We start from the raw sequence: 19,033 nt of genomic DNA on the forward strand, positions 1-19,033 counted from the left end.
TACTTGGTTTGGAGTTCCGTATTATTTCAAAACATGGGGACAGTTTTCGATTTATCAAATTAAGCAAAGCAATAAAATTATTGTTGAATCAAAATTATATCGTACATGGAAAACTTTTTTCTGCGTGCATTATACATTCGGAAGAGAAAAACAAAGCATTTTAGACTGACCCAGGTGTTACCTCTTTGTACTCTTCTAAAATACTTTCGCAGTATGATTTTACCGGTGGCCGAAATTTGATCAAATACCTACGAGTAAGAATATCAGCATAACTTCAAGAGAGAAGAAAATAAACGTAGTAAAACTCACCGTAATGCCAGAAGTCCCAACTGAGATCGCGATGGATCACTGCAAAGAATCCGGAGCTTGGAAAGCATGTCCTGTGAGAGTTCAGGTAGATCTGACAGAAATCGCAAGAAAACCTTGTCCTTAACATCTAGAAAAGGAATCAAATTGTCAATCAATTTCATTGTCCACTTCACATAAGAGGAATCCTTCGTATCCAGCAAGGATAAAGCTCCAGGTTCACTTTTGACAAAATCAGTATTGTCTTTCAATCTCAGCATCTTGTCGTTATACCACTCCTCATTCAACCACATAATTGCCACATCCAATCGCTGGCGAAAATCAGCCATCACGTAAGAGTACAGCTTAGCTCGGATTAGTTCCGCCATGTCTTGGCTTAGACTCTGAATCTCATCCTCACTCATGTCTGACAACTTGAATGTAGAAACTCCTCTAGTACCTAAACGGGTTAGAAGGATAACCCATAGATCTCCGCCAATCGGCACTTTATTCAATTCCCCAAGGTTCTTTCCCTCAATGCTCGTAGAGTCGCTAAATATATTTTTCTCTATCTTCTTGGCTCCTTGAAATATCCGTTCCACGACTAGTTGAAATGTTTCCAAACGTTGCTCAGCAGACAATGGTCTTGGAGGTGGTAAAGAAAACGATTGAGTGTCGTCAGAATACTCTAGATACTCAGCATTCAAATCTGTTTGACCGGACTCAATTCGTTTGGGTGGCATGATTACCGGCTGCAGCTGATCTTCCAGCATCTCCGGGGAATAATCATCGTCATAATCTTCTTCTTCTTCCCTCTTCAGATATAGCTCTTCCTTAATCCTAGGAGCCGATATAGCATCCAATACTGCTGGAATTGGTGTAGTTGCTGTGGATATTGGATCAAACTCTGGCTCATAATCATCGTCTTCCTCGTCTTCGTTTTCTGCCGCTACTACTTCATTCTCTGGCTTTGGTGTCATGAAGAAAGAATATAAATCTGCTGTTTCTGGGTCTTCTAACGTCTTGATGACTCTTGGAGCAGGATATAATTTGCTGTATCGTAACTGCACCGAACGAATGGCAGCTTCAATGTTTTTTTGTTTAGTAGAGCTCAATGCCGCTAGTATAATTTCTACGGCTACTTCAGATGCCAAGACAGTCGCATCAAACTGCGCCAGCGGATGCTCAGGGCTGATTAACGTGAAAAGGTCTGCATACGACATCTGATCCTCAGAAGGTGTAGATGTTAGAGGTAAAAGATTCTCCAGCCGTTGGCGTTTTGAACCCTCTAACTCCTCTCCTTCATTTCCTCTTTTGCGCATAATATCTTCCGCCGATAAAACTTTAGCTTGGACAAGCTGGCTAAGATATTGCTGAATCCTGGGTCCATAATGGCTTGATATACTGGAGACCCTGTTGCAATAAATGGTGTTAGCTAGAAGGTAAATATTCAAATAGACATACTTACTTCAGCAAATTTCCAAGAAGAATTCGCAAGTTTTTCTCAATGAATCGAATCTGTAATCGCAACTTTGATGGTTCAGTGGTGTCATATCCCGCCGTCAAAGGATCAAACGCAAGAATCCTTGAGAGAATTTTGTTTACAATGGAGGACCGCGATCGCATCAGTACTCCAACCGAATATAATGTGGCACTGATTATTGACTCGTTTCTAAACAAGGTTAATTCTACGATCATAAACGAAAAAAGCCAAATATTCAATCGCTCACGTTTGTTCGTCATAAAAAACACTCAGTACTCTGTCAAGATAAGCGTGTGCTTCAGCTTCCAGTGTAGTGAGCGAAAGTAATGTGTGATTTAAAGGCACATTTGTTAGAGATATGTCATTACTGTCGGCGAGCTAAGCTTGTGTGTTAATAGTTGCAACAAAGTGAGAATGTTAAAGAAGAAGTAACATGCCCGTGGATCTTTAGTTCCTGGTGTTTGGACTGCAACCACTCGCTGTACAAATTTGATGCAAATAATCTTCATGCCAATCGCACTCTCCTCCCAAATCTGTAGAATTCGAGATTTCAGCTCCAGTAATGAATGCCATACGTCGCGATCGCTCTTGTTGGAACACCTTCAAGGATTATTGTTAGTCCTGATTTATCGTCTACTGAGGTAGCCACGTAGAAAAGGATCATACATATGCTTAAATACTAAAGGATAAATCAATGAAGAGCAATGAATTATGTGTCTTCGGAGAATAGGATCATTATCTTCAAGAAGTAGCTTGATTGTGTCGAGGCAGACTACTGCGAGAGCTTCTCTTTCGTTCAGTTTAAGTTGCTGCGATTCAAACCCGCTCTCAAGAAATTCTGCACACCATCTGCGCAGGCGGCGATCGGGCTTGACAGCTATTGGCAATATTCCTTTGATAATTTGAGGATACAGCGAAGCATCATTGACAACAAGCTGCTTAGCCTGATTGAGCTGCTCAATCTGTTGGTCTGGACTGAGATCTGTCATGTCAGCGACTGATCGAGAAACTGCCGACTCAGACCCACAAAGGCCGACTTCAATAGCGCAAACTAAGCAACTACTAATTGATACCAGTCACAATCTACTAGCTACCGTCGTTAATTCTGATGGCTTCCTGGTGTAAAAACTCCTTGTTCAGCAAACCTCGAAGTGCTCCATGGAATCAAAGTTGCTAGATTTTAGGCACAGACAACAGACATTCATCAGTTCTGGGGCTGGTACCAAACAAAGCCTCTCACCACAAGTCAAGCCCGAATTCATGGTCATCCAAACTAAGAGTTTGGCCTACGTTGGCTTGAAAACACAATACTTCTAATAGGATTTTGGATAGCTTTTCGTTCTCTATTTTACGTGAGAATTGATTCTGATCTGTTTGATCTGGTAGGCTTGGGCCGGTGGCAGCCGCTTCTGTCGGTTAGTAGTTCTTCACACGTCGGTTCCGCTCTCGATATTAGGACCCTATTTCAGCGATTCAGATTTTGACAACTACATTTCGGTATTGACACCACTAGAGGTGATCACTCTGCAGCAGTTTGACTGGCTTTGAGTCCCAGCTCATAATGAGCGAGAATGACATTGATCAGTCTCATGACAAACTCAAGCAGGTGGTAGCTCCTACTTTGAAGGAGTCCGTGACTCCAAGCAATGCTACTCAAGCATATCCCATGATTCCGCACATAACAGAAAACTTTATCCCGCTTTCAACTGTGGTTTCAACACTGACTGATAACACTTATACGGAACTTATGAATTTGCTGGACGCTCTTCCTGGATCTAATGATCTAAGTAAGAAGCGTGAATTGCTAAATTTCATTATTCACACGAGGCAGCAGTACATAAAACTGTTAGTTCTTACACAATGGTCCAGAAATGCAAAAGACATATCGAGGGTCATTGATGTTGTTGCATGGCTTCATGGACAGTCAAATTGTTTTGGAAACGCAGTAATGCAACTGCAGCTCGTTAAGCGGAGTCTTGGTGCTGCTAGGTTGGTCCATGAAGAAAGTGAAATTTTGGCATCTATTGCTAACTATTTTAGACTGAGAAATCCGGATATTGTCACGGCCTTAGAAGTATTTGTTTTGGGAGAACCTCGTTTGTCTACAGTAAGAGTCTTACAGATTCTTGTCCTCTGATCGGCCAACTAACTAGTCCGTACAGTTCAATCTCGTGCCCCCCAAAAAATTATCATCTCAACAAATACTAAAGGTTTTGCATGATCTGAATATTCTACTTTCTCTCAGACTTGCTTTGAGCAGCGAGATTCCGCCTAAGTTTCAAAAATATACAATCACAAATGGTCGTGCAACTTTCTCGGTTCCTGGAGATTTTGAGATTGATCTGGCTATAGCTAGCGAAGAACCTAATGGGCAATTTTTTTTGATTGACTATCGGTTCAACTTCAAGCCCGAAGTAAAGGTCACCGAATCTACTAGGCGCATGTTGGAAACGGTTAGCAATAACGTATTGGGAAAGTCAGGTTTAAGTGGATTATACAATTTTTTACGTAAGTTCAATCCTGTTTTTTTTAAAAAAGACATATTTCTGAAGTTTTAGACGGATTTACATTAGCTTTCAAATTATTGGTTTTGGGTCAACAGATTACAAAATTGGCCAATGGAGTTTGGACTGGCACCGTTTCAATTAATTTTCACTCTGAGCGGCAAGCGATTGTACTTCATTATTGGATAGAGCATCCTGGTCGACGCTCGAGTGCAGAATTTGGAATTCTTCAGTCAAAGAGATTGGGTGTGCGTTGGATGCCCCGAGAGTTTGCCCATGAAATATTTTCAATTGACGAAGATGTGCTTTCCGCGCCTTCCGTATTTTCTCAGATTTTGACATACCATATCCAACGTGTGTTGGCTACAATCTATAATGCTTATGTGTCGTCAAGTATGTATACTGATCTTCCAGATCTGATTGTACCAGTCGATGATATGAAATTGAAAATCCGTTTGACTCCCAGCTTATCTACTGAGCTGACAGTCGAGCACATGACTGGTCGCATGGTTTTACAAGGTTCTGCTGAAGTGGTCAAGCCAGCTGAGAAATTACTGAATTCACAAACAGATTTGAATCTTGCGCCTCAAATAATATGTAACCTCCGGCACCTTTCAGTACAGCGAGAGATTGAAGAATTGGCTAAGGAAGCAGACTGGGATGTTGTTAAAGTGTCGAATTTGAGAATGGATGACGCCCGCCATAACTATGGGATAAGCGTGAGACAAATAAGTACAATTAGAAAACACGATTGGACTCGAGGCTGGTTTGTGGTTGCCAGTATCGCTGACGACGCTGTGAAATTGTGGTTATCATATTTACATCCAATCGATAGTGGCTGGAAAATCGGATCGAAAGAGCCGCTAGAAGGTGAAGCGCTAGAGATTTTATATTCCAAAGAGAAGCTTAGCCGGCTTGCTTTGATTGTGTCAGCACAGATCACGTTCAATGTCATTTCACAATCATTTACAGCGCGAGGTATCCCTCATAAAGTAATAGCTGCGCCTTCTGACTCTGCAACTTCCTTTCCAATCTTGGAATTTGACTGGTCAGTTGTTAGTGGTTGGGCAAAGTCGGCTTTCAGAGTTCATTTTTGTCCTCTACTGAGTAATCTTGGATCTGCTGGCGTTGTCGTGACCGGAGAGATTGAAAAATCTGCTGCGTTGGCTAGTGTTGTATCCGCTAGTAACCAAGATGTTGAATTTGATGTTCAAAATGGTCGATTTAGATTAACGTTTCCGGTACCGCCTGCAGATAAAGTTCTAAGTCTGCTTATAGAACGGCTTGGACGCATTGAACGGGCAGTTGATTTTCTCACTAAACTGCAAGCACTCCAATTAGATGTATGTGACGTTTCGCTCGATCGAATCAGCTTCATGTATGGTCCTGGATTAAATCTTGCTGTCTGTATTACTACGGATGCGAAGATGAGGCTACAGCTAGATGCTACGAACCCTTTTATACGGATTGGCTTTTTTGTGCAAGAAGTTTTAGAAGTCGAGGGACTAGAAGGGCTTGTGAAAGTTTTAGCAGCAACATTTCCCTTAATGAAAGTTCTCAGTGAAGTTGAGGTAGACAATGTCTTTTTTCTTGCTCGAAGTGCTCAATCTTTTCGGCTTTGGTACCGAAACAAGCGATATTCCATCAACATTGAAATTCGAAAAAAATTCGATCGGCAGCTGCTGCTCATTACTGACAGTGGGTCCCAGACTGCTGGATGTCAAACATCTGATGCGTGCAAAGTTATTTGGGATACAGCCGAGCCAGGAGTAGTGCCAATGGGTAATGGTGTTGCCTGTGAAATAGATGTTGCTGAGGAACTTATTTTACGGGTTCATAAGGCTTGTTTAAACGGGTGAGAAATATGAGGTTTAAAGGCGAGGGAAGGATTTTGAATTGACTGCATGCCTCCGAGGTTGTATTTTAATAATTGGGCCAATAAGATTTGGAAGGTCTGCAAAAGCGTTTGTATCTTGGTTTCATAATGAAGTGTCTACTATATGTTGTAAGTTAGGAGAATGATTTAAGAGATGTGGTATTTCCAATACAATCGCACGTATAAACTACTAGAGGGGCAAGAGGAGAATATGTGGACAGGAGATATGACAGGGCATACTAAAGACTTTGCTCCATCTCTCCGACTGTCGCATGATTTTAGATTATAAAAGACGAGCAATATCTGAAGTATTAAAAGGATATGAAATTATACCTCGATTAAGGGAGACTTCATCTGCCTTTTCTGGGAAGGGTTATGGAGAAGGGGGTGGCTGCCGGAAACGAGGAATGAGAAACGAGAATGCAATTTCTGTGATCACATCAGTTCTGCCAGCCCTTCGTCTATAATGACCAGACAAACTTAGCGACTGTGATCCAGCTCTAATCTAGTGACTGCTGCGTCTTTGCAATATTCAAAGGTAAAGTTCGTTCAATTTGCAGCTAATTTGACGGGTTTAGCTAGCTCTGATCCTTAATTGCTAATAAGAGCGTGCTTGGACGACCCTCCCCTCTACCTCCCCTATGAGAGAAGAGAAATCCGCGTCTCGTGACCACGCGCTGAGCAAACTCTGGTAAGAATGGCTGGAATTAAGGCATAACTGTAATACTTATAGTAAGCATATGTCATGTCCCTGGTTTCCCTGGCAATCCTACGAGCCGCATACCGTAAACAAAGTAAGGAAACTAGTGCGCTAAGACTGTACTGGCAGAAAACTTGGATTATCTGCGCCCGTTTGCGATATCTCCAGACACATATTTATCAATTCTGATACTGGCTTGTTGTTGGAGAAGCTCGCGAAGGACCTGAGCGATCTGAAACTTTGATTCGCAGTTCGCGAATCCAATTTTGTTTCTTAACTTTTGGCTGGTCTTCTGAACGTGTTCGCGTAAGGCCCGTTAAAACCAGTTTAGCATTTTCGCGTAATCGCGACGCACGTCTGCGGAATACTGTGCGTCTTTTGGACAGCATCTTTTGGGCATCGCTGTTTTAGACATCATGAAGTCTTATATATTTGAAGATGATGACTATCAATTAGAGAGGCTTCGCGCTTCGATTGGTGAGTAAGGACGTCCGCTATTTCATGCGGATTCCCGTTGAGAAGAGAGAGCATCTGAAGGCTAACATCTGAATGATTTCGCCAGAACATGAGAATATGATTTTAGAAAGTTTAGAATCGATCAAGAATCAGATTCCCACAAATCCGATTCTGACATCTGTTTCCCCAGAACCTCCGGCTCTGGTTTGTTCAGATGAAATGTCGTCGCGGAGTACTTCGACCAGTAGCGCTTCGCCAGATCTACTTGCTGCAGCTCCTGATATCGATCAACTCTGCCGACGCTCTTCAATTGCAGTTTTTAATTCTGTTGATCTTAAACACCTCTCAGGAGGTGCACAAGGCAATTATAACTTTTTGTCAGTTAAGGGGGCCATTCGACGAATCAAGGAGCTCGAAGGGACTGTTGAAGCATTACGACGAGATCTCACTTTGCAGACTCTGAAGGCAAAAGAAGAACGTCGAACAAAAGATGCAGTTAATACTAAATACGATACATTTTCAGAACAAGTTGAACAAATTCGAAACGAGCACGATAATTTTACTATGAAACTCTCTAAACGGGATCAGAAGATAGAGGAACTGGAGCGAAAGCTTGCCTACGAAACAAGTGAAAGAACTATTTTAGAGGAAGAAGTAAAAGCATTAAGGACTAGAGTAGTGGAGTTAGAGTTGGAAACCGCTCGGCAACGTGAAGCAACCTTGCATCTCGAAAACAGTTACGAGGTTTTAGTCACCAGTAATAGACAGACGACGGCTAGTCTAAGAACAGAGTTGGATCGGATAAGATTTGATCTAGGAAAAGTCGAAAAAGTGCGACGGAAGGACTTGTCTGAGATCAAAAGGACTGAGACACTTCTGAAGGAAATGGAGCAGCAGAAGCAGCACATGGCCGAAATCCAGCAGCAGTATGAACAGGTAGCTAATCAGCAGAAGCAGTCTATGGCGCTGGACCTTCGTCGAGTTCGCGCTTCTGTAGATAAGAACATGAAGATGGATGAGAAGCTGGTAGAAGATACGAAACGAGGACTTGAAAAAATAGCATGGATAGAGCAGAACGCAAAACTGGAATAATATTACTCTACTTGTTCGCGACCAGTGGTCAATGTACTGCTTCTTTGGGATATAATTTTGGGCATTTGAAGTTAGCAATTTTGATTAACTTGGTACTCATGATCTTAATATAATAATATTTATAATATATTTGAAATTCTGCTTCATAAGCCGAAGATTTTCAATATACATTTTACATAGCCGTACCTGGGATCCGAATCCCAGTTAGTGTGAGGAGATAGCGCTGGACAATGTCCCAAGGCGGCGCAAATATCTGTTTTAGATCGTCACATCAGAAAAATTTAGATAGATCGTAAGCATCAAATTTAAGATATTTAATCACATTAACGTCAGCGGTCTAACAGAAAGTCCTCTGACATGTTTTGAACTATTTAGAATAGCTTGAGAGTAGACTTCTGTCTTAAGAGGTCGAATCGACAGCAGATTGTTGAAGTCTGCCAAGTTAGACCAGTATGAGTGGAATCATTTCCAGAAGTTTTACAGTGGGACTCCACCGGAGCTCTTTGGCTGTTAAGAATTGCTATTTGAATCGAGGATTGCCTTGTGGAGTTATACAGAGATGCGGACTGGTAAGTTTTGGGTATGACACCAATTGCAAAATCTCTAACATCATAGGCCACGATTAGTCAGTCAATACTGGATTCTATGTGCCGAGATAAAGTCATTCCTGATAGTGAGTTTATTTAGACTTGTGGAAAATCTCGCCAGTTATTAACGAAGATAGTCATTGAGAAATTCGTTCCAACTACGTATGTAACTTACCGAGAGTGCTTGAGAATGGCAAGCAGTCAAGATTGCTGACAAGCTGATAGACTTCTTTCGGTCGACTTTTCAAACGGAGATCACGCTGCACTAGGAAATACCATGAAATATGGTGAGCTCGATCAAGTGCCTCGATTCTCCATCACACGCATAGATGAGCCCGATTCAACTACTCCCTTCACCCCTACATTCAGATATTCGATTGTCATTCTTGACGTAGATCCACCTTTTGGCGATGCTCGTTTGGACCCCTCTTCCAGTTTAAATACCCCAGGCAGTGGCTCTGAGAGAATATTGAGATTCGAATCAAGCAAAGTACGAAACTTACGTGCGTTGATGGTAGTAACTGGTGTCAGGCTGCCTGCCAATCTGACTGAAGCCGCTGAGGTTACTATCCGGGACGGTAAAGCTAGCAATGGAGTAGTTTTAGTCCCGTACGAAGCTCCTTTTGTGGACGCTTTAGATAAGCACAGAAAACGGCGAATCCTCTTTTTGCTCTATCGGGAGGAAAATAAAGCTACTGGAATGCGTCTACATATTTCTGCTGCTCGACAGCGGGAAGTCACCACAATTAAGGGCGGACAAGATCTTTTGAAATTATATGGCAGCGCTCTTGTGGGTCAGTAGAAAGCGACTATGGATCTTTATGGAATCGTGCTAACTTTTTGGACCAGGAGCAAACTTTGTGATATTTGACCAAAAAGGCAAGCACAGCGTGAATTTGGGAGATCTCGATGAGCGACACATCGAATGGAAAGCCGATAAAGTCAGAAAATGATTTAGTGGGCAAGTGTTTTATGTATGGAACTGGTGCCTTTTGTTACTTTTATGATTATGGACTTGGGAATGGGATATGTATATAATTTCGGGAACCGGAACCCGCGGAAATATTTTTTTTGCATGTAATTCTAGCTTGATCTCCACTAATTCAGTCTTTTTTGTTCATCTTACCTCTGATTATTCACTTACGTTCCACTAATTATGTACACTGCGGTCCATGACTTGGCCCGACGTAAAGTCTGTGAAGCAACTATTCCTCATGTTAATAGCTTGTATACTTACACAGGCACTGTCAGCAAATAGAGGGGTTTGTATCACGCGGCACCAGCTGTTGTGTTATGCCCTTTGTCACTTTCTCGTCTTCAGCACGCGTAAACGACACTACTCCTGCGTTTCGTCTTTGAAAGCTCTGTAGATTCTGACTTAACAGACATTTTGGTGTAGGGACTTCAGATTCAGCTCATTGGTTCCGCTTGCAAAATGTCGTCGTCTTCATCGTTCGAAGACCTGATTCCTACGGTCAACAAACTCCAGGATCTTGTGTTTAATACGATCGGGACTGACACTATCGACCTTCCCCAGGTTGTTGTGGTCGGCAGTCAGTCTTGTGGCAAAAGTTCCGTGCTTGAAAATTTAGGTATGTCACAATCTGAAGTCATTCTCTTTTTTTTTTTTTTTTCGCTTCCTAGTATTGTGTTCTCTGTTTGACTGTGGTTGCTGATTCGGACCGGTCCCGGTGGATTTTCCGGGTCGACCAGTTGCCAGTTGCATGTGTTTTGATTCTCTCCCGCGAGGTCCGGTTGTCCATTGTGACGGCTACTAAAGCACTATTTCCATTTGGAAACGAGCTGGATACTTTTTTTTTTGAGTCGCTATAGGGATTTTTTTTTCGTTTCTCAGATATTGGTTTCATCTGCTGTTGTTTTGCTAACCTTCGATTCTACAGTGGGTAAGGATTTCCTTCCTCGAGGCACTGGTATTGTCACTCGTCGTCCTTTAGTACTACAACTTATCAATTTGCCTGCTCAAAATCCTTATAATTCCACGCCGGAGCAGACACTGTCTAGCAATGGAGTTGTCTTATCCAGCCGCCAGCAAGATGAGTGGGCAGAATTCTTGCACGTTCCTGGACGAAAATTCTATGATTTCACTGAAGTGCGACACGAAATTGAAAATGATACAAATCGGGTCGCAGGAAATAATAAAGGAATCAATAAGGATCCTATCAATTTAAAAATTTACTCTCCTCATGTTTTGAATCTTACGCTGGTTGATCTTCCTGGCTTGACAAAGGTAATATATTTTCACTTTGATTTCTCTTGTTCCCAAGTCTGACTAGGTTCAGATACCGATCGGCGACCAACCTACTGATATCGAACTTCAAACCCGTAGCTTAATTGTGGATTACATTTCCAAGCCCAACAGTATTATTTTGGCTGTATCACCCGCAAATGTCGATCTTGTCAATTCCGAGTCGCTCAAGCTCGCTCGTCAAGTGGATCCTCAGGGAAGACGAACTATTGGCGTTCTTACCAAACTTGACCTTATGGATCATGGAACAAATGCTATTGACATTCTTTCTGGCCGGGTGTATCCTCTCAAGCTAGGGTTTATTGGGGTTGTTAACCGGTCTCAACAAGATATCCAGGTCAACAAGAGCTTACCCGATTCGTTGAAAGCGGAGCAAGATTTCTTTGAAACTCATGCTGCTTATCGGAACATTTCATATCGTTGCGGGACTAAATATCTTGCAAAAAGTCTTAATAATACCTTAATGGCTCACATTCGTGAGAAGCTTCCCGATATCAAGGCACGCTTGAACACACTCATGGGTCAAACGCAGCAAGAGTTGGCCAGCTATGGCGAGCCACAGAATAGTGGATCGGTAAACAATGGAGTACTAATTCTTCAGCTGATGACTCGATTCGCATCAAATTTCATTTCATCGATTGACGGCACGTCGAGTGACATTTCGGTCAAGGAGCTCTGTGGAGGAGCTCGGATTTACTACATTTACAATGATGTGTTTGGAATGCAGCTGAATCAAATTGATCCAACTGGAAGCTTGTCGGTGCTGGATATTCGAACTGCTATCCGGAATTCTACCGGACCGCGTCCCTCATTGTTTGTTCCCGAATTGGCATTTGACCTACTTGTCAAGCCACAGATCAGGCTGCTTGATCCTCCTAGTCAGCGATGTGTCGAGCTTGTATACGAGGAGCTAATGAAAATTTGCCACACTTGTGGAGGTCAAGAGTTAGCGCGATACCCCAAGTTGCAGTCGAAAATCATTGAAGTGGTGAGTGATCTCCTCCGAGAGCGATTGGGTCCGACTAGCAAGTATGTCGAGAGCCTAGTGGCGATTCAGCGAGCATATATCAATACCAAGCACCCTAATTTCCTTGGTGCAGCTGCGGCCATGTCTAGTATTTTGTCTTCACGTCAGGAGAAGGAACGTAAGATCAGAGAAGCACAGCGCAAAATGGAACGAATGGAGGTTAAAAAAGCGGTTATGGGAGGACTGAATACTGTGAATGGAGATGACAAAGAAGGTAAGTCCTCAAAGAAGGAGAATGAGAATTTGGATGGTTCGACGACGCGACGACGACACAGTAGCGAAACTGAGCTCGAGCGAGAACACGGACATGGAGATGGCAAGGAGGATGAACATCATCGTTCACACAGTGTTCAAAGCCATGGAAGAGTGAATGGAGAACATGGACATCAGCATCATCATCACCATCACCATAAGGAAGATGCTCGCAGTGGAACGAGCACACCATCACTTCTGGGGATGTTTTTTTCGAGAGAGAATAGCCATGGAGCAGAAGCAACAAAGCCAGGAGCGGAACCGCACAATCTACTGTCTGTCTCGTCGCAAGTCGCGCCTGGAGGAGCTAGTGGAGGAAAGGCGGGAGAGGGCTCGAGAAGGCAGGATAGCTTACACAAGATTAACGCAGGTACCCCGGGAGCCGACGGTGCGGGAGGACTAGGCGGGGCGCGATCGCGACGGGACAGTTCAGTCGCAGCGGTAGGCCGGACAGGAGACTCGACAGATGACCTGAGACAGGAGTTTGAACGAATGGGTGGACTTGGACATGGAGGTACGCCGACTGTAGCAGGAAGCATGACAGGTGTGAATGGACTGCAGGGGGCCGGAGAGGAGTCAGGGCTGAGCGAGCGGGAGCAATTGGAAACCGAGTTGATCCGTCGCTTGATCTCTAGCTATTTTTCGATTGTCCGGGAGGGGATCCAGGACCAAGTGCCAAAAGCGGTGATGCATTTGCTAGTGAATTACAGCAAGGAGACAATCCAGAACCGACTTGTTAGTGAGCTATACAAGGAGGCCATGTTTGACGAGTTGCTGCAAGAGGATGTGGCGTTGGCGCAGGAACGACAGAAGTGCGAGAAGATGCTGCGCACATACACAGAGGCTGCGCGGATCATCAACGAAGTTGTGTAGAGGGGGATAGTTTATTTGTTATTTTGACCGATTGAGTGAGTTGTGTATATAAAAGAGGATTTTCATTGTTTGAAGACTAGTTTGATGCTAAGAGAATTGATTCGCTCCCATCTAGGGTCTGTAGCGAGGGGTTGGTGTTATCTTAATGTCCTGTGGATACCTGCTGGGGCGCACCCTAAGCCGCAGCAGATGCGCGGGGAAGTGTCGGCGGGGCTGTGGGCGGGAGGAGGAGCGGGCGGAAGAGGGTAAAGTGGAGAAAGGAGTGCGGAGTGCGGAGTTCAGAACTGGTAAGCGAGGGAAATTCACAGGATTTTGCGGCGAAAATGCTGTGAATTGAGACGAGAGAGTTGAATAATAGGCCGAAAGCTGTCTTTGCCAGACATTGTTCTGGGATTGTCCTGAGCCGGACAAGAGAGGTCAGGTGCAAGAGCAGACTGGCTGACCACGGCCATCGACCTAACCCCAAGAGGACACATAGTACTGCATGGATGGGTCAAGAGGAGATCAGACCGGAGCAATCGAGCCTCAGCAAAGCAGCCGCCCACGGATAACCGAGGGGTAAGCAATCGGAAGAGTTAGTTGAGGGTAGTGGAGCTAATAGGAGTCGTAATAGTAATGCTGCCAGCAATGACAACAACCATGGCGGCAAGAATAATCTAATTCAAATACTTCAGGTAATTCAGATGATTCAGGTAATTCAGATGATTCAGGTAATTCCGAAGATTCAGATGATTCAGATAATCCAGATAATCCAAAAAATTTAGATAATTCAAAAAATCAGATAATTCAAAAAATCCAAAACAACCAAAAAAAATTCATGGTCAGAAGACTAGGAATTGCCAGCACCGCTGAAGCTTGAGTGAGCACCGTTCAGAGTTCAGTGCGACAAAGAACAAGACAAGACAAGACAATATATCCCCTCTCGTAGCTGATTGTCCCCATAACCTGTATCAACACATTTACTTCTATCTGAAAACCAAAACCATCCTATAATCACATGGACATGGACATGGACATGGAAATCGATGCCAATACTCGATACCGTAACTCAATACAACTCCAGCATATACTCCAGCTAAGCTCAACTCAACCAATCCATCCCTTGCCACACTGAAAACATCACCCCCTCCATCATAAAGCTTCTTTTTGCTTTCTCTTCAGGGCCGCAAGAAGGCAGTGGGTTAGGGCGATCTGAACTGCTGATCTGTCTGTGCGATGCGATGAGCTGAGCAGGGGCGGCTGGGCTCGATTGAGACACGTGATATTACCCTGCGAGGTGTCAGCGTGTGGAGTTTGTGATGTGGGTGGAGGCTGAGGGGTTTGTGTGGTGCATTTTCTGTCGGGTTGCTGGGGCAGAAGAATCGCCCCCCCTTTTGAGGTAAACTGTGTGAGGGACCGCGGAAGACTGCGGTCGCTAGTGCAAGCAAATATTTCTGCAGGCAAAAACAGACCAAACGCTGTCTAGGTGAGAGCCTTGTCATAGAAACAAGCAACAAGAAAAACAACAGACATTTTTCGTACCAATTATCAATCAATTGCATTGCTTTTCACTCAAACTGACACACTGACAAACTCACAAACTCACAAACTTACAAACTTACAAACTGACAAACTTACAAACTGACAAACTTACAAACTGACAAACTTGCAAACTGACCGTCTAAGAAGTCTGCAGGCGCAATTACAAACTCTCTGACGACTCTATGTGCAGATTAAGTTTTGCTGCTTAGCTCATCTCTTAGGTGATGTCCGCCATATTAACAAGCCGTAGCTGGCACTCTCAGAGGCTGCACTGTACGTAGTCCTCAGTCCCTAACAAGTGTAAAAGGGCAGACAGACTTACTATGTAAAAAAGTATGTAGCCAGACTGCCCTGACCCTCTGCAGTCCTCTCCGCCTGGCTCGTTCTTCCATCAAAACCTCTCTTTTCCTCCGTTTTTGCGTCCAGTCTCTCGCGAAAAGCTTCTCGTCCTTCTTGTCGTGCGTGTTTTCCACAGCAGGTCTCGTCGGATCGTGTCTGCACTCATCCCTCATTCGCCATTCCGTCTTTCGTTTCGCAGCCCCCCCCAGTCTGCTGCGTCCGGGCCGTCTCCTATCTCGCTCGTTCTAGCACACTCTCTTAACCACTTCGCTTCCTCCATTGTACATAGGCGTCCACAACCACCGACCGTCCTCCCCTAGGCCTCGTCCCCCCCCCTCTCCTTCCCATCCCCATCTCCGTCTCCAGCGCTCGTCCGTCGTCCATCGTCCGACGTCCGCCGTCCGCCAGACATGTCGGGCACCTCTGCGCCTGCCGGCCCTGCCCAGAACCAGACCGACATCCGTCTGCCGCCTCCACTGCATCTTTTGCGCGACTCCCAACCCCCATCATATCCCAATCCTTCACCTGCAAGCACATTTTCTCTGCACCATCCGCCTCCCTCGCCATCCAATTCCAATCCGTCCTCGGCGTCCTCGTCTGCTTCTTCCGTGCCCTCAGCCATGCTCCAGGGCCGCCAGTTGCCCCCTCTCCATGCTGCTCTGTTCTCCGCTCCTCCTCTGCCTCCTCAGCACCACCACCACCAACACCAACAACCACCGCAGCAGCAGCAGTCCCCGCAGCAGCACCAACAGCAGAGTCCTATTCAGCAAAATCATCCCTATCCGCAGTCCGTCAATGTCCTGCCTCCGCCCTCTCACCATCTACCCCAATCCCTCCAGCAACCGCAATCGCAGCTTCCGCAACCTCCTTCGCATATCTCTCCTCCACCTCTCAGCCAGCCCGCTTCTCCAATCACCGTTACTCCGTCCTCCGCCAAACGACGTCCTACTCGAACGTTAGTACTTTCCTTCACTCTGTGTCGTACGTCTTTTGTTACTAATTCTTTCTATAGTCGCACCTCATCTACGGGCTCCACTGGCTCGGTAGCTTCTTCCACATCCATCTCCTCTGCTTCTGCTCCTGACGTCGATGCTCTCGGTCGAAAAAAGCCTAAAACTCCTCGCAATCCCTCCTCCTGGGACCCTCATGATGATCTCATTCTTCGTCATCTGAAAGAACGTCAAAAGCTAGGCTGGAAAGATATCGCAAATCATTGTAAGTTTATTTCTACGTTTAGCTCTTTTCTCTTGCCCTACTCTTCTCCTCATATCTTCATTGTCGATTCCCCCACTCGATACGCATTAGCCCACCAATATGTTCTTTTTCTTTTTTTTTTGTTTTTACAGATATTCTGTTGCTCTTCTATTCTTGGAATTTTATAAAATTCTCTGATTAGCGTTCTCTTTGCTATTCTTATCAATGACCTTGGCCAATACTTTTTTTTCTCTGTGAGCAACTATTATGCCCATCCGATCCGACCGCCTAACCCTAGAAATCATGGACTCTGGTGGTCCAGCGTTCATCGGAACAGTACCAGCAGATTATGAAGCAGAGATGAAGGGATCAGGAGACATGAGCTTTATTGAATGTGAGAATATTTTTACTGACGTGGTATTTTTTAGTCCCTGGTCGTACACCGAATGCATGCCAATTTAGATGGCGTAGGCTCATGTCTGGATCGCTTCGAGGTTGTGCTCAAGCGGCAGAACCTGCAAATGGCTCCGCTGTTGGGAATGGGCCTGCGAATCCTACAAATGGCAACGGAGGTATGACTCCTGTTTCCGGTGGATACACAAGTATGCCTCCAGTGCCGATGTGGGGCAGTCCAATGTCTGCGAGCGAAGATACCAACGGCAATTTTCATCTTGCACCTCCTCAAATGTGGGATTCGCGAATGCCGCCAGTTACTTCTAATGGACAAACCATTCCATTCTCCAACACTTTGCCTCCCCCTACGAACAATGCTTCGGTAGGAGGATTGCAACCGGCAGCTAATTTGATTTATGAGGACCCCAGTCGGAAGCAGATGAAGCTTACTGAGCTTGTTCACCAGCAGCAACAGACTCAACCTGGTCCGGCGCCTATTATACATATGCATCCTCAGACTTCTGGAGCATATTCTTCCCCTCTTCCAGGAAACATACCGGTGCTAGCGCCCCCACCTCAGTTCATTCAGCAGATGGAAGAGCTACCGCACAAGCCTCCACATACATATCCGAACCAGTCACAGCCTGCGCAATCTGGTTCTGCACAAGTACAGCCAGCTCCACAAGCACAAATGCCTGTGCCGCTACAGCAGCAGGTTCCACCGATTCAGCCCTCGACATCACAGCAGCAGCAGCTTGATAATACACAGTATCATCTTCAACAGCAACAGCCGCAATTGCAACAACAGGCTGAAGAGCAATATCAGAAACAATTGATGGAATTGCCCAAACCTGTCACTGAAATTACAGCTGATCAAACGTCTCAGAAGTCACATGAAGTATCAAACTCTATTGAGCTCGAGAAGCCGGCGTTAAATGCAGGTGCTTCGAATATCAATTCACCTCGTTCATCTTCATCTTCTTCTTCCAGCGATTTAACTACGGCACATAATGAGTCAGTATCTACGACCTCGACCAGTTCTCCGAACGAGACCACAAGTGCAACTGCAGGAACATCGGCGGTTGTAACTGGAGGCAAGGTTAAGTCTGAGGAACTGGGTCAAGCAAAAATGCCAACAGATGAGACTAGTGAACCTGTTCGGCTTATCAGCAAGCCCATAGAGAAGCCAGCTGGAGCTCCATGGTCAGTCGAAGAGGATGATCTGCTAATCCGTCGCGATCTCCGGTTTGAAGAACTTTCCGTCTTGCTCCCTGGTCGAACGGAGAAGGAGATCTGGGATCGCATATCGAGTCTTCAAAATCAGGGCAAAGTCATTGCTGCGGCCTCTCGTTAGAGCTTTCTAGAGAAAAAGTAGAAGTTTGTCGGAAATATGAGCTTGTTTTGTTTTTTTTTGAGGAGAGGGAAAAAATGAACAGAAATGATATTGATGATATTGACATTGGAATAACTATAACCACAAAGTCATTCTATATTCCCGAACTTCTAGGTTGAAATTGTTGAAATCGATGCTTGCTTGCGTGTGTTTACAGTTTATATAGTTTTACTTAAAAAGAGGCGGAAAATGCGATGGCTGTATTTTTAAGAAATCTACAGTATATAAAACACTGACGCTATTATTGTTTATTACTACTTGTGCTTTTTATTTTCTTTGCGTCAATTGGGTTAACATGAATGATTATCGATTAAGGTTGATATTTAGACTCTTGTTGTCATTATTTTGTTTTGTATTTAAGTAAGGAAAAAGGAAAAAATAGATTATATTAATAATTAAGGTGGGCTCTGAAATAGAATTAGCAAATACTGAGTGATCCAAACAGGGAATTTAACCTCGCGTGCGATGCACTTCTTCGGGTTAGGTGAAGATCATAGGGTAAGGCCCTCCGAATTTGATGGACGATATGCAGACAGAGGGTTTTGAAGGTGTACAAGCTTGAAATTGATTCGTAGATCTGGATTTAGAAAACATGTTACGTGAATTCAAATCAAGTGCAATATGAAGGTTCTAAACTTTGATATTATTCGATGTAATGATAAATAACGACTTTTAGGTAACAATATAAATATACAAATATGTTGACAAAGTGAGAGTGACGTAGATATTAAGTAATTGCCCACAATTCATGTTGAATAGGAGAAGTAAAGAATTTGTAAATGCTGCGGACAT

At 44.3% G+C, this 19,033-nt stretch overlaps 6 protein-coding genes across 6 annotated transcripts; 5 read left to right on the forward strand and 1 right to left on the reverse strand.

Annotated features, from left to right (window-relative positions):
- Positions 1-18: 18 nt before the first annotated feature.
- V1516DRAFT_675702 (uncharacterized protein) lies at positions 19-2,909 on the reverse strand. The gene is made up of 6 exons (XM_066922292.1): positions 2,435-2,909; positions 2,206-2,368; positions 2,016-2,146; positions 1,754-1,957; positions 310-1,698; positions 19-248 (listed from the first exon to the last, which is right to left on the reverse strand). Exons 1-6 carry the CDS (start codon positions 2,755-2,757, stop codon positions 161-163), a joined length of 2,298 nt encoding a protein of 765 aa, XP_066777582.1. The 5' UTR covers positions 2,758-2,909; the 3' UTR covers positions 19-160.
- Positions 2,910-2,971: 62 nt separating this feature from the next.
- On the forward strand, positions 2,972-6,328 carry V1516DRAFT_675707 (mediator complex subunit MED14-domain-containing protein). Its single transcript, XM_066922293.1, has 4 exons — positions 2,972-3,757; positions 3,809-3,875; positions 3,931-4,276; positions 4,327-6,328. Exons 1-4 carry the CDS (start codon positions 3,330-3,332, stop codon positions 6,129-6,131), a joined length of 2,646 nt encoding a protein of 881 aa, XP_066777583.1. The 5' UTR covers positions 2,972-3,329; the 3' UTR covers positions 6,132-6,328.
- A 659-nt stretch (positions 6,329-6,987) lies between these two features.
- V1516DRAFT_675711 (uncharacterized protein) lies at positions 6,988-8,584 on the forward strand. The gene is made up of 2 exons (XM_066922294.1): positions 6,988-7,325; positions 7,411-8,584. Exons 1-2 carry the CDS (start codon positions 7,265-7,267, stop codon positions 8,394-8,396), a joined length of 1,047 nt encoding a protein of 348 aa, XP_066777584.1. The 5' UTR covers positions 6,988-7,264; the 3' UTR covers positions 8,397-8,584.
- A 34-nt stretch (positions 8,585-8,618) lies between these two features.
- Positions 8,619-10,108, forward strand: V1516DRAFT_675715 (uncharacterized protein). The gene is made up of 5 exons (XM_066922295.1): positions 8,619-8,965; positions 9,012-9,069; positions 9,121-9,145; positions 9,209-9,777; positions 9,833-10,108. The coding sequence occupies exons 1-5, from the start codon at positions 8,849-8,851 to the stop codon at positions 9,934-9,936; spliced, it is 873 nt and encodes a 290-aa protein (XP_066777585.1). The 5' UTR covers positions 8,619-8,848; the 3' UTR covers positions 9,937-10,108.
- Positions 10,109-10,312: 204 nt separating this feature from the next.
- Positions 10,313-13,510, forward strand: V1516DRAFT_675720 (Dynamin central region-domain-containing protein). Its single transcript, XM_066922296.1, has 3 exons — positions 10,313-10,575; positions 10,885-11,231; positions 11,284-13,510. The coding sequence occupies exons 1-3, from the start codon at positions 10,419-10,421 to the stop codon at positions 13,399-13,401; spliced, it is 2,622 nt and encodes an 873-aa protein (XP_066777586.1). The 5' UTR covers positions 10,313-10,418; the 3' UTR covers positions 13,402-13,510.
- Positions 13,511-15,205: 1,695 nt separating this feature from the next.
- V1516DRAFT_675727 (uncharacterized protein) lies at positions 15,206-18,687 on the forward strand. Its single transcript, XM_066922297.1, has 3 exons — positions 15,206-16,216; positions 16,274-16,476; positions 16,884-18,687. The coding sequence occupies exons 1-3, from the start codon at positions 15,672-15,674 to the stop codon at positions 18,200-18,202; spliced, it is 2,067 nt and encodes a 688-aa protein (XP_066777587.1). The 5' UTR covers positions 15,206-15,671; the 3' UTR covers positions 18,203-18,687.
- The last annotated feature ends 346 nt before the right edge of the window (positions 18,688-19,033 follow it).

Source organism: Lipomyces oligophaga (assembly GCF_038497815.1).
Source record: "Lipomyces oligophaga strain CBS 7107 unplaced genomic scaffold V1516scaffold_4, whole genome shotgun sequence".
In the NCBI taxonomy this organism is placed as follows: domain Eukaryota; kingdom Fungi; phylum Ascomycota; class Lipomycetes; order Lipomycetales; family Lipomycetaceae; genus Lipomyces; species [Lipomyces] oligophaga.